Here is a 13,779-nt window from a genome sequence, read left to right as displayed (position 1 = left end):
GATAGGGGCATTTAGGTTCTACTGAAATTCAAGTAATAGCACTAAAGCTAACAATTCTCTGGTTTAAGAGCAGGGACTGATGGTAGGATGTCTTCCATGAAGGTCTTTTCTGGAGTTCACTTTCCACATTGGTTCATCAGGGCTCCCATATGTTGACTTTCAGGGACTAAGTTATCCATTTTTTTCAGGTTTTGGAGAAGGGCTGGGTTGAGGGATGTGGTGGTAACATACAGGGTAACATTTTTGGAGGAGCACTTGCTATGGTGGGGGATATTCTTATATTTTGGATTTTTATCCTTTGGCTGCATGTAAGAACCCCCAGAGCAGTAGAAAGAAACTCTTCTAAATATGAAGAAATATAGATTTGTGAAGTTCTTCCAGATCTTGCCACATGAAAGGCTCTTTGTAAATGTAAAAATGTATTATGATTTAGAGAGAAACTCTCTCTGTACTTCTTTGCATCTTCACAAAAGCATTTCAAAGTTTAGACTTAAGAAATCTACAGGAAGTAACTATTTTTAATGAAGCAAACTGATTTCTTTTTTAAATTTGATACTGGCAGTCATTTGCTTTGGTAATTATTAACAGGAATTCCAATGAAATATCTACAATGCTTTCAGATGCTGATTATTATTTAAAATCCTGTCAAAAGGCATTTTTAAATAATAAACCAAATCTGCAGTGAGAAAGAAAGCTGGAAAATAATATACCCAGAAAACAGCTGCAGAAAATAATGACTAACACATTCCCAAACATTTTGCCTAAAAATATATTTGGTACAGTGTGAACATCATTGCTCCATAATAACCTCATAATTTTGATGATCTCAGCTTCTAACATAGTACTGTAAGTGCATATCAAGAATAGCTCATTAGATCCTACAGCTGTGCAGAGAAAGGTAATTGTTGGAGGATTTCAGTATTTGAAATTGGGTTTCACCCTGATTTAGAACAAGACCCCACAATTTCAAAGTTCTCCACAAAACAGAATGGAGCCCCACCTCAGAGAGACAATCTGCCTTGGAAGTTCATGGGTCACCAACTCAGAGGCAGTCTGGTAGGCGGCTGACAATGAGCCAGTGAGGTGAGCTGTTAGGAAACCAGGTGGAAGCGTGGCTGGCAGAGACTTTTGAAACCTGCCTGCATTTCCCAAGGAACTTTGTCTGTGAAACAGATCGCAACCTCTGATGAAAAATTGTTACATCAGAATTTTTCTGACCAGTTCTAGAAGATGCATCATAGTGTTATCCAATCTTGATGGAAGAGAGGATGAATGAATGTTTGGGACTAGGGGAGAGAAAATGGGAACTCCTGAGTTTCCTAGTGTAGTGAACAGAAAGCAAATAGAGGGTAGAGGAAAAATACAGGGGAATTATCAAAATGGAAGGCAAAAAATACATAAAAGCATCTTCAGTAATGGCTCAATTATGCGTTTAAGGTAAAACTCTTTTCCCTCCAGACACCTCATCTTTTCCTGTATTGACTATTACCACTCTTCCCCACCCCTGCCTTTCTCTCAGAAACCTCAACCCTGCCCCGGTCCATTCAAAATACAGTTGCTAACATCACCACCTTTGCCGTTATTCTGATTACATCACCCCATCTTTGAATCCCTCTGCTGGCTCCCTCTTCTCCACTGCATCATCACATTCAAGCTTCTCACACTTGCTTTTCAAACCATTGACTGCTCTGCCCCTCCCTGCTTATCTGCTCCTATATCATACCCCCCAGTGTTGCCAGGTTTGACCTCTGCTTATACACTTTCCCACAAATATCTTCACACTTTCTTCCACCTCACCCCTTATACATGGAATGCCCATTCCACACTAGTTCACAAAGCCACTTAGCCTCTCCTCCCCCAAATCTCACTTCAAGATCTACTTTTACCATGATGGCAACTAATAATGGTGAGATGGACGGTCAGTGTGGCTTGTTGATATTTATACATGTAAGACAAATTTTAAATAATTCACATAGCTATCCTGAAATCGTAGGTTCCCTGCTGGTTTTGAGGGGTCTCCTTCTGGAGGCTAGGCTAAAAGTGAGTGTATTTTCACAAGCTGAGGAGAGTGCCAGAGCCCTCTACTGATGTTGGCAGAAGATCCCATATGACCTTGGGGGCAGCCCTTTCTTCCTTCCACCTCACTGATTAAAATCAAATTCAAATACAAACAATTTCCCATGCTTTCTACATCCCTTTCTTAATATTCACAGGGTGACCTTTAGGGGAAAAAGGTTAGTGCTGAGACAGTTCACCAGTGAACTGTTTTCTAATTCAATTTGTTAAATGCAAGTAACCATAAATAATTATAAATCAATTATCAACCCTGCTGTATACTTCCCCAAGCAAAAAATTATAACAAAGTATTTCTGAAAGTGATTGAGCAAAATGAACAGCTTCCATAAGGCAAGGCATTTGCGTTTCAATTTATCTTTTCCTTCATAATAGCACCATTTGAAATACATTTTGCTAAATATGGGAACTGCTCTTGTAGAAGAAATCAATTATATTCTTAAGTTTAAATCTTCTTTTTTCCAGTTATGCTCTAATGTATCACTGTACCTAAGAAATGTACCCTGGGGAAAATGCTTCTATTCTTCACTAAAAATCCATGAATAACATTATGTAAAAATTAATTTATGATAAATGATTTAAAATCTTAACCTAGTATGGCTTCTTATTCAAATGTCATCAGAAAATGACACCTCACCCGCAGAAAGGAGTCAAGGGATCCATTCTCCATATATTCAACCACAATCATTACTGGTCTGCCTGCAAAGACAGCAAAGAAACACATTAGGATTATAGCTATATTAAGGGCTTGTTATATTTCCAGCTGTTACACACAGATTATTTTCATTACTTAAATATGTAGCTCATTTTCAAAATCTTCCTCTACGGCACAAATGCATATAATTGTTCTGTTATTCCTAAACAATGTTTTCAATCAATATTTTCTTTATTTGAGGCACTGAAGTAACTGATTACATACAGTTCATTTTGGCAGTGTTTTCTTTAAAACAGTCAAACTAGAGTCCTCAATTCCAAACAGTTACCATTATTGTACCTGTCAATGGAAGCAGTAGCATCTTTAACATGAATGTGCAGTAATTACAGCTATATTTTATAAAGAATACTTCTGAAAACACTCAAGGCAAAAAAAAAAAAAAAAAAAGGAAATTGATAAACCATCTCCAAAAGAAACCAAAATCTGCCCTGTCAAAGAAAAAGCATGTAAGCCAAACACTTCAATGACCCTATATACTATGAAAGCAAAGAAATCTTTCCTTTATATGTGTGTGTGTGTCTGTGTGTATTTTACTGATCTGCCTTTGCTGGAGCTTCTAAACCTTCATTTCTGTGAAACATGGCCAGCGTATTTTTATCCATAGATATGCTGATGCAGTATGGTCCTAGGCCACCAAAGCACTGAATTTAGTGCTTAATTTTTTCAAATCAATGGAACTATTCATGTGTTTAAAGTGAAGCATGTGCTTAAATGCTTTACTGGATTGGGGGCTATCTGGGTCTCTTATGTACTTCGTTCTGCTTGACTAATGCATATTTTCTAGTTGGTTCTGTATTATGTTCAGAAGAACCAGCTCAGAAACTGATTAACATTATATGGTTTTTACCAACATGTCCAACTTGCCCAGTTTTATATTTTATCGTTGTATGTACCTAAATGGCATCTTACTGCTGGTATCCAGGCATGAGCTGTCACTCCAGAACTGCCTAGCAGGAACAAGTCCAATTTATCCGCTAATTGGGGCCCGCAGTGAGATGTTTCAGAATGGTTAGTACTACACAGGGTCAGGGCCGGCTCCAGCTTTTTTGCTGCCTCAAGCAGTGAAGGGGAAAAAAAAAAAGAAAAAAAAAGAAAAACCCAATTGAGCTGCTGCTGAAATGCCGCCAAAGAGGAAGAGAGGGAGTGAAGGACCTGCCGCTGAAGACCTGGACGTGCCGCCCCTTTCTACTGGGCGCCCCTGCTTCCTTCGCTGGTGCCTGGAGCCGGCCCTGCACAGGGTCAACTAATAGATGCAAGATTAATGTAATGAACGAGCACATATGCAAGACGGTTGTTTTATCCACTTTTTCCTCCTGCCCAATCTCTTTTTGTGTCAATGCCTGTATCTGGAAGGGTCTATGTAAAACAGAACTTTTAACAACAGGTGCCATCATGACTCATCCCATTTCTCTCTTAACAGTCTCAATAATTTCAATTCCTTTGCAAGTCCTTATGTAAAAGTCTTTCCCTGCCTATCTTTTAGTTTTTAGTTGGCTGTCCCTGGACTCATTCCTATTTCTGCTATACATTTTTTTCAGATGGGGTAATGAGACGGTAACACAGTAATCAGGGTGACTTGCCTAATGGCATTATAATATTTCCACTCCTATTTTCTATCCCACTCTTTATACATGCTAACTTTCTGCATATTTTTTGACTGACTGTGGACATTGTGGACAGCTCAATAAAATACATAGGCCCACCGATACTCAGGTCTTTCTCCTGAGTTGATACAGTTAATTAAGAAATGAGAACGGTATAGAAGTAGTTCAAGCTATTCCTTCAAATGTGCATTTACCTGCCCTTGTCAACACTGAATTTCATCTGCCCTTGTGCTGCCCATTGACCTAGCTTTGTCAAGTTTTTCTGAAGTTCCTCACAGTATTCTCTAGTCTTGAAAAACAAAAATTGGTCTGCAAATTTTTCTACCTGTTTGTTCTCCTTCTTAGATCATCAATAAATATAACAGTTCTGTTACTAATGCAAATCCCACTGTTATTCTTTTGCTGTGTTGACAATTGATTTTTTATTTTCTGATAAAAATCCCGTCATCACAGCATCTCTCTCTCTCTCCATTGTATGCCCACCTCTTAGAAAGGCCTCTTTGGTGTGTGAGGAATTATCAGACCCTCTTTTGTCCATTGAGTGGTGGGTCCCATCTCTGAGTTTATCCAACTTAATTTGTTTCTGATCTTATACCTCCACTGATTATTACTGTGGGTTTTACTCTGACTGGGTGCTATGATGACTAAGTTTTATCTTGAAATTAGAAACTAGTGAGGGTTATTAATTTATTATTATTATTATTATTTCAATATTTTCTTCACCTCATGCCGTGTGGTAAATCCAGGACAAACAGCTAGAAAGGTGGGACGGGGGTAGTAATTAGTCCCAGGGGTAAAAGGCCTCTCCCTATCCACCGAGGAGTGATAACCACGGGGAAATAAGGTTCAGCTGGAAGAGGGGTTACCAGGGAACTAATTAGGTTCAGCTGGCTCCAACTGCTTGAGACCTTTTTAAACCCTTCCCTGCATGGAAGGGAGGGGGGGGGAAAAGGGGCAGCAAAGCAAAGCTTCCTACTGGGAAGCTGCCAGTAGGCTAGATGCTGCAAGACACCGAACCCTTCCAGAAAGGAAGGCTGCACTACCTCCCCAGAAGGGAAGGAAAACAAGCCAAGGGGCAGACTGAGGAAAGGAGTAGCCAGACCCTGTGCTACCTGCAAGGATTTGCCTTGCCCAAGCCTGTGTCTCCAAGGCTAAAAGGACTAAGCCTGCTGAGGAGAAGAAAGTACTTTGCCACAGCCGCTAATGACAACTAACTGAGCAGCCTACTATTCTCCCAAGCAGCCCAAACTCAGTAGGTTCATATAAAAACTGGCTCTACCTCTCCCTCCCAGGCAGGGAGAGACCAGAAATAACTTCCACAATGTAGACAAAAGCACCTGGCAATATTGTAAGAGTAGAGCTGGCCTACGGATGCTTATTGCTGCATGTGGTTTGACATGAGTTATCCAGCAACTTCTCTTTTTTATAAGTACCAAAAAAAGAAGTGCATGGAAAATTCTCCATTTGAAGGGAATGATGATGTGGCATATCCAGCTATGAAATGGAGACCTCTAGTTTACTATGAGCTCTTCCTTTGTACTATTCAGCATCCATTTTGTAGAGTTCCATTCTTTCCAGGTTTTATTCCACTCTCATCTCCATAATATCTGAAAGCCTTTGAGAAGTATATGAAGCAATGTGACTAACATCTGCCCCATGTGATTTTTCCCATTTCCTGTCCTAGGGTAAAATTGTGAGTATTTTTTTTTAATTATTCGATGTCTTCTGTGTGTGTGATAGTGAGTGGGAGGGGGGCACTTCTCCACCTGGTGGTTGCAGTTTGTGACAGCAGCCCTGCCTAGTGGTTATATGGTAGGGAAACCCAGGCCCTCCCACTCCACCAGGTTCTGATCCAGAAGCCTTCTTGAGCAGTGTAATGCAGGAGTCCGCTACCTGTGCTCTGGCTAACTCTCTTCCCTGGGTCTCTTCCTACCTTGCTGACTCTCCCCTTCTGGCCCACTGGCAATTGTCCCTGGTCCATGGGTCTCAACAAGGTAGAGTGTCTCGGTTTCATGCAGCAGACTTCCCCCTGGGAATACTTTCCTGGCGTAGTCTCTCTGCAGCAGCAAGTGCAGGCCTGCCTCTCTCCGTCCACCCCCTGCTGTGCTGAGGAGGCTCCCTTTTAAGTCCCTCTTTCAACTGGAGCATGCCCAGTGGCTTGTCAGGGCGGATATTCCTGGGCCCAGAATTGCTCCTGCATTCTTAACTCTACAGTGTGGGGTTTAGCCACCGCATCACAGTACTATGGAAGGCAAGGTCCAAGAAATGCACCAAGTTCTAGAAACAAAAGCGATCATGTTTTAGATGGTTTTTAGATCCTGTGACAGTTTGTTTCACAGCCATGGACTAGCCCTATTGAAAGCTCAGTTTCCTGCACAAATGGGCTTTACCCTTGCCATGGACAGCTCCCTAGATTCCGAGGAGCAGAGTTGTCTGTCATAGTCCTCATCCCAGAGTTTCAGATGATTTCTTTGGTATCCTGTAAACAGGCTATTGAGCTCTTTGAAGATAAGGGCAGAAACCTTGAATTGGACTTGATATTCTATGGGAAGCCAGTATAGGGAGCAGAGGAGACGCTGATGTGCTTATGGTAGTCCGTGTTGCTTAGGAGACATGCTGCTGTGTTCTGTACTAGTTGGAGTTTCCTAAGGACTGGTGATTTCATGCCCAGGTGTATTACATTGTTGTAGTCCAGTCAGAAAATGAAGGAATATGTTGCTGAGGCCAGGTCACTGTCTGCCAGGATTGGATATCATCTTTTTGCCACCTGGAGATGTAGATAGTGTTTCTTGTGGACACAGCTAGGTGAGAGCTTAATGGCTGTCAGGAATCCCAGGAGCTATCTTAAACTGTGGACTGAAGTGACCAGTTGTGGGAGTGTACTTTCAACCAAACCAGACCACACAGTGGCTGCAAACTCCTCATTTTGACAACCAGCATCACTTGCTTTGTGCTTGGGTTTAGCTGACTACCCAAGCCGTGGTCATTACTTTTGATTTCTTACATTAACTTGGAAATAGATTTCAATGACAGGGCATTTTAAAATTTGACAAATAAAAAACCTGTAGCTAGGAGACCCTTTTATTTCCTAAACTCACTGTTATTTAGTCACATCTTCTTCACCACAATTATTATACTGGTCTACAATTTTTGAGAAGTTGTCTGCTTCAGAGATAAAATGTGCTATTTATTATGTATTTTGATGTGCTGAATTCAAATATGACAATTAAAACAACTGATTGGCTACTGTTTCTAAGATATTTAAGTTTTTACATTTTATGTCTATGTATATTGTGTAGATAGTAGAGTTTTAATCATAAATTGTAAACCTAGGTCTTTTCATGTGTTTATGGTTGCTTTACATGATAATATTTCACCTGTCCTGTTTATGTAACACTTTAAAAATCAGCAAAAGGGTTATATAAATAAAATGTATTATGAAACAAAAGGCAAAAAACTATTATGTACATAGTTTAGTCCTATTCAGTGTCTACTCGGCGCTTCTTGGCTTGTCTCTTGTATTCATTAAATGGAGCATCTCTTGTCACTGTCCAGCAATAGTCTGCAAGCATTGATGGGCTCCATTTGCCCTGATAGCGTTTCTCCATTGTTGCAATGTCCTGGTGAAATCGCTCGCCGTGCTCGTTGCTCACTGCTCCGCAGTTCGGTGGAAAAAAATCTAGATGAGAGTGCAAAAAATGTATCTTTAGTGACATGTTGCAACCAAGGCTTTTGTATGCCTTGAGGAGGTTTTCCACCAACAACCTGTAGTTGTCTGCCTTGTTGTTTCTGAGAAAATTTATTGCCACTAACTGGAAGGCTTTCCATGCCGTCTTTTCCTTGCCACGCAGTGCATGGTCAAATGCATCATCTCGAAGAAGTTCACAAATCTGAGGACCAACAAAGACACCTTCCTTTATCTTAGCTTCACTTAACCTTGGAAATTTTCCACGGAGGTACTTGAAAGCTGCTTGTGTTTTGTCAATGGCCTTGACAAAGTTCTTCATCAGGCCCAGCTTGATGTGTAAGGGTGGTAACAAAATCTTCCTTGATTCAACAAGTGGTGGATGCTGAACACTTTTCCTCCCAGGCTCCAATGACTGTCGGAGTGGCCAGTCTTTCTTGATGTAGTGGGAATCTCTTGCACGACTATCCCATTCGCAGAGAAAACAGCAGTACTTTGTGTATCCAGTCTGCAGACCAAGCAAGAGAGCAACAACCTTCAAATCGCCACAAAGCTGCCACTGATGTTGGTCATAGTTTATGCACCTCAAAAGTTGTTTCATGTTGTCATAGGTTTCCTTCATATGGACTGCATGACCAACTGGAATTGATGGCAAAACATTGCCATTATGCAGTAAAACAGCTTTAAGACTCATCTTCGATGAATCAATAAACAGTCTCCACTCATCTGGATCGTGAACGATGTTGAGGGCTGCCATCACACCATCGATGTTCTTGCAGGCTACAAGATCACCTTCCATGAAGAAGAATGGGACAAGATCCTTTTGATGGTCACGGAACATGGAAACCCTAACATCACCTGCCAGGAGATTCCACTGCTGTAGTCTGGAGCCCAACAGCTCTGCCTTACTCTTGGGTAGTTCCAAATCCCTGACAAGGTCATTCAGTTCACCTTGTGTTATGAGGTGTGGTTCAGAGGAGGAGGATGGGAGAAAATGTGGGTCCTGTGACATTGATGGTTCAGGACAAGAAGTTTCATCCTCTTCCTCTTCCTCGTCTGACTCAAGTGAGAATGATTCTGGTGCATCAGGAACTGGCAGTCCTTCTCCGTGGGGTACTGGGCGTATAGCTGATGGAATGTTTGGATAATGCACAGTCCACTTTTTCTTCTTTGACACACCTTTCCCAACTGGAGGCACCATGCAGAAGTAACAATTGCTGGTATGATCTGTTGGCTCTCTCCAAATCATTGGCACTGCAAAAGGCATAGATTTCCTTCTCCTGTTCAACCACTGGCGAAGATTTGTTGCACAAGTGTTGCAGCATATGTGTGGGGCCCACCTCTTGTCCTGATCTCCAATTTTGCAGCCAAAAGAAAGGTGATAGGCTTTCTTAACCATAGTGGTTATACTGTGCTTTTGTGATGCAAAAGTCACTTCACCAAAAACATAGCAGAAGTTATCTGCACTGTTCACACAAATACGAGGCATCTCTGCTCACTTTGGCTAAACAGAAATGTGTCCCTTTGCAAAATCAAACACTGACAAATAAGAGAACACGACACTGTATGATTTCTAGAGCTGATATAGGGCAATTTGTTCAGCAGAGTGATGTAAGCTTCGTTATGATTGCATCATCCATGACTTCTAGGAATAACATGATGCAATTCATATCATGTATGACGCAATACCAGCTTCAGATTGCATCATTCATTGTTTTGCCTAAAAAGCAAGTACTGTCCAAACCCAGTCATAGATTTATTCATAGATCCAGTCAAAGATGTATTTTAGTCATTTCTGGTTTAAATTGTGATCCCTTCCCTTTATAACTCACTTATCCTCCGCTATTCCCAAGTCAAGGGTCGTATATACTGACCCAATAGCATTTCTTTGAAAACTAGAGCCAATCAACAATTTTAAGTATCATTTTCGTTCTCAGTGACCGAGAATTAGTAAAGTTGGACTACATTTATTTCAGAAGCATTTCGGCTGTAGAGCACTGTTATGTGTAAATGTACAAAGAGCAAAACATGTATTTTCAGTCTAACCATTAATTTACATAAAAAATATAAGATGATCTCTATGTGAAAGCACCAGTGTCCCTCTCTTCTGCTACAGGCTGCAGTGGGTGTGGCAGTCATCTTGTTCTCAAACCCTTCATTGGAGCTGGTCAGAAAAATTTTGATGCAACATATTTTGTTGGAATCTGTGGATCTATCCAAATTGAAACATCAAGGAGACAGTTTGGTTTCAAGGAAGTTCTGATGGAAACCAAGCTAGAACACTCTCTGGCAGGAATGTTTCCAAACCTGTTTGTTCTGATTCAAAACAAAACCCAAATATTTCTAGATTCTCTGTATAAGGGAATGGAACCCCAGCTCTGGGGCAGTCGGCCATGCAAACTGCCCTGGTGCTGCATACCCTAGAAGCCATGGTCGACTGCCCCAGAGCTGGGGTTCCATTCCCTTATGCAGAGAATCTAGAAATATTTGGGTTTTGTTTTGAATCAGAACAAAACCAAAGTCTGAAATATTGAAATTCTCCGCAAAATGGAATTACCTTTCTCCATCCAGCTCTACTCTTCTCACAAGTAGGTATCTTAGACATTTAAAAGGATTGTACACAGGAAGAGGAAAGGCAATTTCATAGTTATATGCACTACAGAAGTTCTCGGGCCTATCAACAGAGACAGAGAAGAGAGAAAGTACATGTCTGCCTACAAAAGGCCAACTGTGTTGATAGAAAAGCATACTTACTCCAGAGCAAAGCCACATAAGAGCTGCTATGTACCAATTTGGAATAGAAAGAGGGCTGAACTACCTGGGGAACCAGACTCTGTAACAATGAAAAGTAAACTGTTTGCCTGAATCTTCAATCCAAACAGCAATGCCAACATATATACCTCAGGAAATAGAAAGTATGTTTACCCCATTTCTCAGATCCGATTTGTGTCTTTTACAACCCTTAGATTCATAAAATCAAGCCAGCACAAAATACTTGATGTTTTTATAGCGCCACATTTTGTACAAGCAGATTTCATTCTCTTATGTACTTTGACAAGATAAAAGAAAACTGTACCCATTTTGCTCAGTTCAACAGTCCAAACAATGATAAGCACTTTCCAATCTGAATTAACTATGAAATATATTTGAATATATAGGTAGGTTTCTGAAATAGATTTGAATTTCTTTGGGCTAAGAGGTACTTATTTTATAAACTTTCAGACTGCTAGATGTTTTCCTTTACATAACTTGAAATTTTATGCAGCAAAATTATATCCACCATTGAGGAAAACACAGTATTTCTCATTGTTATCCAATCATTCAAGGATACACATTCCACACAGGGTGTTGTCAACCTGAGTGATAAGTTAGCATTTGGGCCTTTGATTTAGGTGATATGCGAAGTGAAAAATAAAAAATAACTTTTAAAAGCTCATATGTAGTTAGTTCCCTTTGTGCCATACACCTGAGTTATTTTACATGTAATTAGCATTCATATGTGCCAAAAAAACACCTGTTTCAAGTGGTAGCACAGGAAGGACATGATTTGCTAAAAGCACCCGTATATGCAGCTGTGGCATCACACAGACAGAAGAGATGTGCATCAGAAGATCTGCACCTTGTGAACTATGGGAGAATTCTAGTGGAGCACAAGTTAAGCCACTGAGGCTATTGGTAGCTCCTCACAAACTCAAATTCGTACTCCTGCCCCCATGTTTGCAGTAAGAGTTTGCTTGCACCTGATGCTTTAGTTATGCTTGACTGCCATGGTCCTATAGAACTGGAAAGGAGAGGCCTCCAAATTGGCCACCTATAACCTCCAGCAGAAGAAGACCTCTATGAAAAGTGTTTAGAGTCTTTACTAGAGGTGTTGTAAAGTTTACTAGAGGAGCCATAACTGGAAACTCCCTAATCCAAACCCATTTGAAATTTCGTCTAGGGTTGATATCAGAGCCTAATCAGTCCATATACCTTTGATTTCAGGGTCATATCCAAAATCAGAGGGGGGTTAGTTTATTGATCTTATGCAGCCAGAGTCTTGTGAAAACAGCAATTTTCTTAGGAATTCAGTCCAAAATTTTGGTGATCTTGTGAGAACAGATGATCATGAGAATGTTGCCACCTTTGGAAAAGCTTGCAAGATTTTGGAACCATCGACTAAGACCCCAAACTCTAGGGGTCATGATTTGGCCTCAAGATCAAACTCTAATCTGGATCTAACACTGCCACCTCAAATAATCTTTTCTTAGAGATCCTTATAAAGGCAGGATATTTCCTATTGTACTGTAGTGCCTGACAAAACCATTACAAATGTAAGATACTGGCCCCAAGCTTAACAGACAGCTGGTGATTGTCAATAAAATATTCAAAACTATCCCTCGGACTTGATTTTGACAAGTGATATAATGAAAAGTTTGAACTAGCATAATGTTTGTCTTTTGAGTATAATATAGATCAGAAATGTCTGGATTACTGTTAGATACTTAAAGCTATGGGAAGGAGGACAATGTAAAGATGTAATCAAATATCAGATTCTAATGGTTCTGTTATAATCAGAAATAGTCCTTATGGAAGTCAGTAACAGCCTTTCCACAGAATGTCCAGTTTACACTTGTTATTTTAAAAAACCCTAACTTCTATTAGTATTGATAGATGTACTTATACGGCACTTTTCATACAATAAACTCAAAGCACTTTACAAACGATCAATTAAGTCTCAAATCACTCGGTGAGGCAGGGATTATTGCAGTTCTACAGATATGGAAACTCAAATATAGAGGGGTTAAAATACTTCTTCCACTCACACAGTGTCAGTAACAGAACCAGTGACTGAATCCTCAACACCTGACTCCAGTTCTGTGCACTAATTACTAAACCTGGGGTTCTCAGCATGAAACTCACCACTTCCAGGGGGGTTGTGGTCAGCTATCAGGTGATTAGAACCACCCTGCCCTTTCTAGAATGCTAAATAGAACAGGGTTCCTGGCTAGACAGAGAGAAGTCTTCTGTACGGGAAAAGGTTGAGAACCCATGTAGTAGACATTTCTCTCTCTTTAGGTGTGAGACAGCATACACTGCTATTTATATTACAGTAGCACTTTGAGGTCCCATTGTGCTGAATGATGTACAAACATGGGAAAACACTGCTCCTGCACCAAAGACTTTACAGTCCAAACAAAGCAACTATTACTTATTTAGCTTCATAAAGGTACACAGTATCTGTTCTTTGTCTCTTCAGATGAGAAGTTCTTCAGGCAGTGACTGTACCTTCTTCTAGTTGTACAGCACCTGGCTAAATAGGGCTCTGATGGTGATTGGTCGTTGGGTGCTGCCCATATATATAAAATGACAATTGAAATGGCAGATGCTAGACTTTTTTATTCTGTTGCCTACAAGGCCCGATACTCCAGGAAGATCACAAGCAACTTCAGACCTGTCATTTTTGGTGGTCCTCTCTTTCCCTGATATTGTACCTCACTTTTTCCTCTTTTCAATGTGTGTGTAGCACTTGCAGTCTAATTGCAAGCATGAATCGAAAGTATTAAAGCTGCTTTAATGACTGGATCACTATGAGGCCCACATGAACCAGTCTGCTCTTCCCATTCAATATGTCACTTAAGTGACAGACCTAGTCAGAATATTTAATTGCACAAGGAAGCTGGATTCCTTAGGCTGCTCCTCAAAACTGAATCCTCATCTGG

At 40.5% G+C, this 13,779-nt stretch overlaps 1 protein-coding gene across 1 annotated transcript in view; it reads right to left on the bottom strand.

The window, feature by feature from the left end:
- The window catches only part of LOC123361801 (ephrin type-A receptor 6), a 394,507-nt gene that overhangs the window by 99,617 nt on the left and 281,111 nt on the right, over positions 1-13,779 (bottom strand). The window contains exon 11 of the mRNA XM_045001949.1: positions 2,711-2,772. Coding sequence (XP_044857884.1) covers positions 2,711-2,772 — 62 coding nt within the window. The remainder of the gene's footprint in view (positions 1-2,710; positions 2,773-13,779) is intronic.

Source organism: Mauremys mutica, chromosome 1 (genome assembly GCF_020497125.1).
Source record: "Mauremys mutica isolate MM-2020 ecotype Southern chromosome 1, ASM2049712v1, whole genome shotgun sequence".
NCBI classification, from domain to species: domain Eukaryota; kingdom Metazoa; phylum Chordata; order Testudines; family Geoemydidae; genus Mauremys; species Mauremys mutica.
The sequence above is the reverse complement of the archived record's forward strand: the minus strand, read 5'-3'. Positions and strand labels throughout refer to the sequence as shown.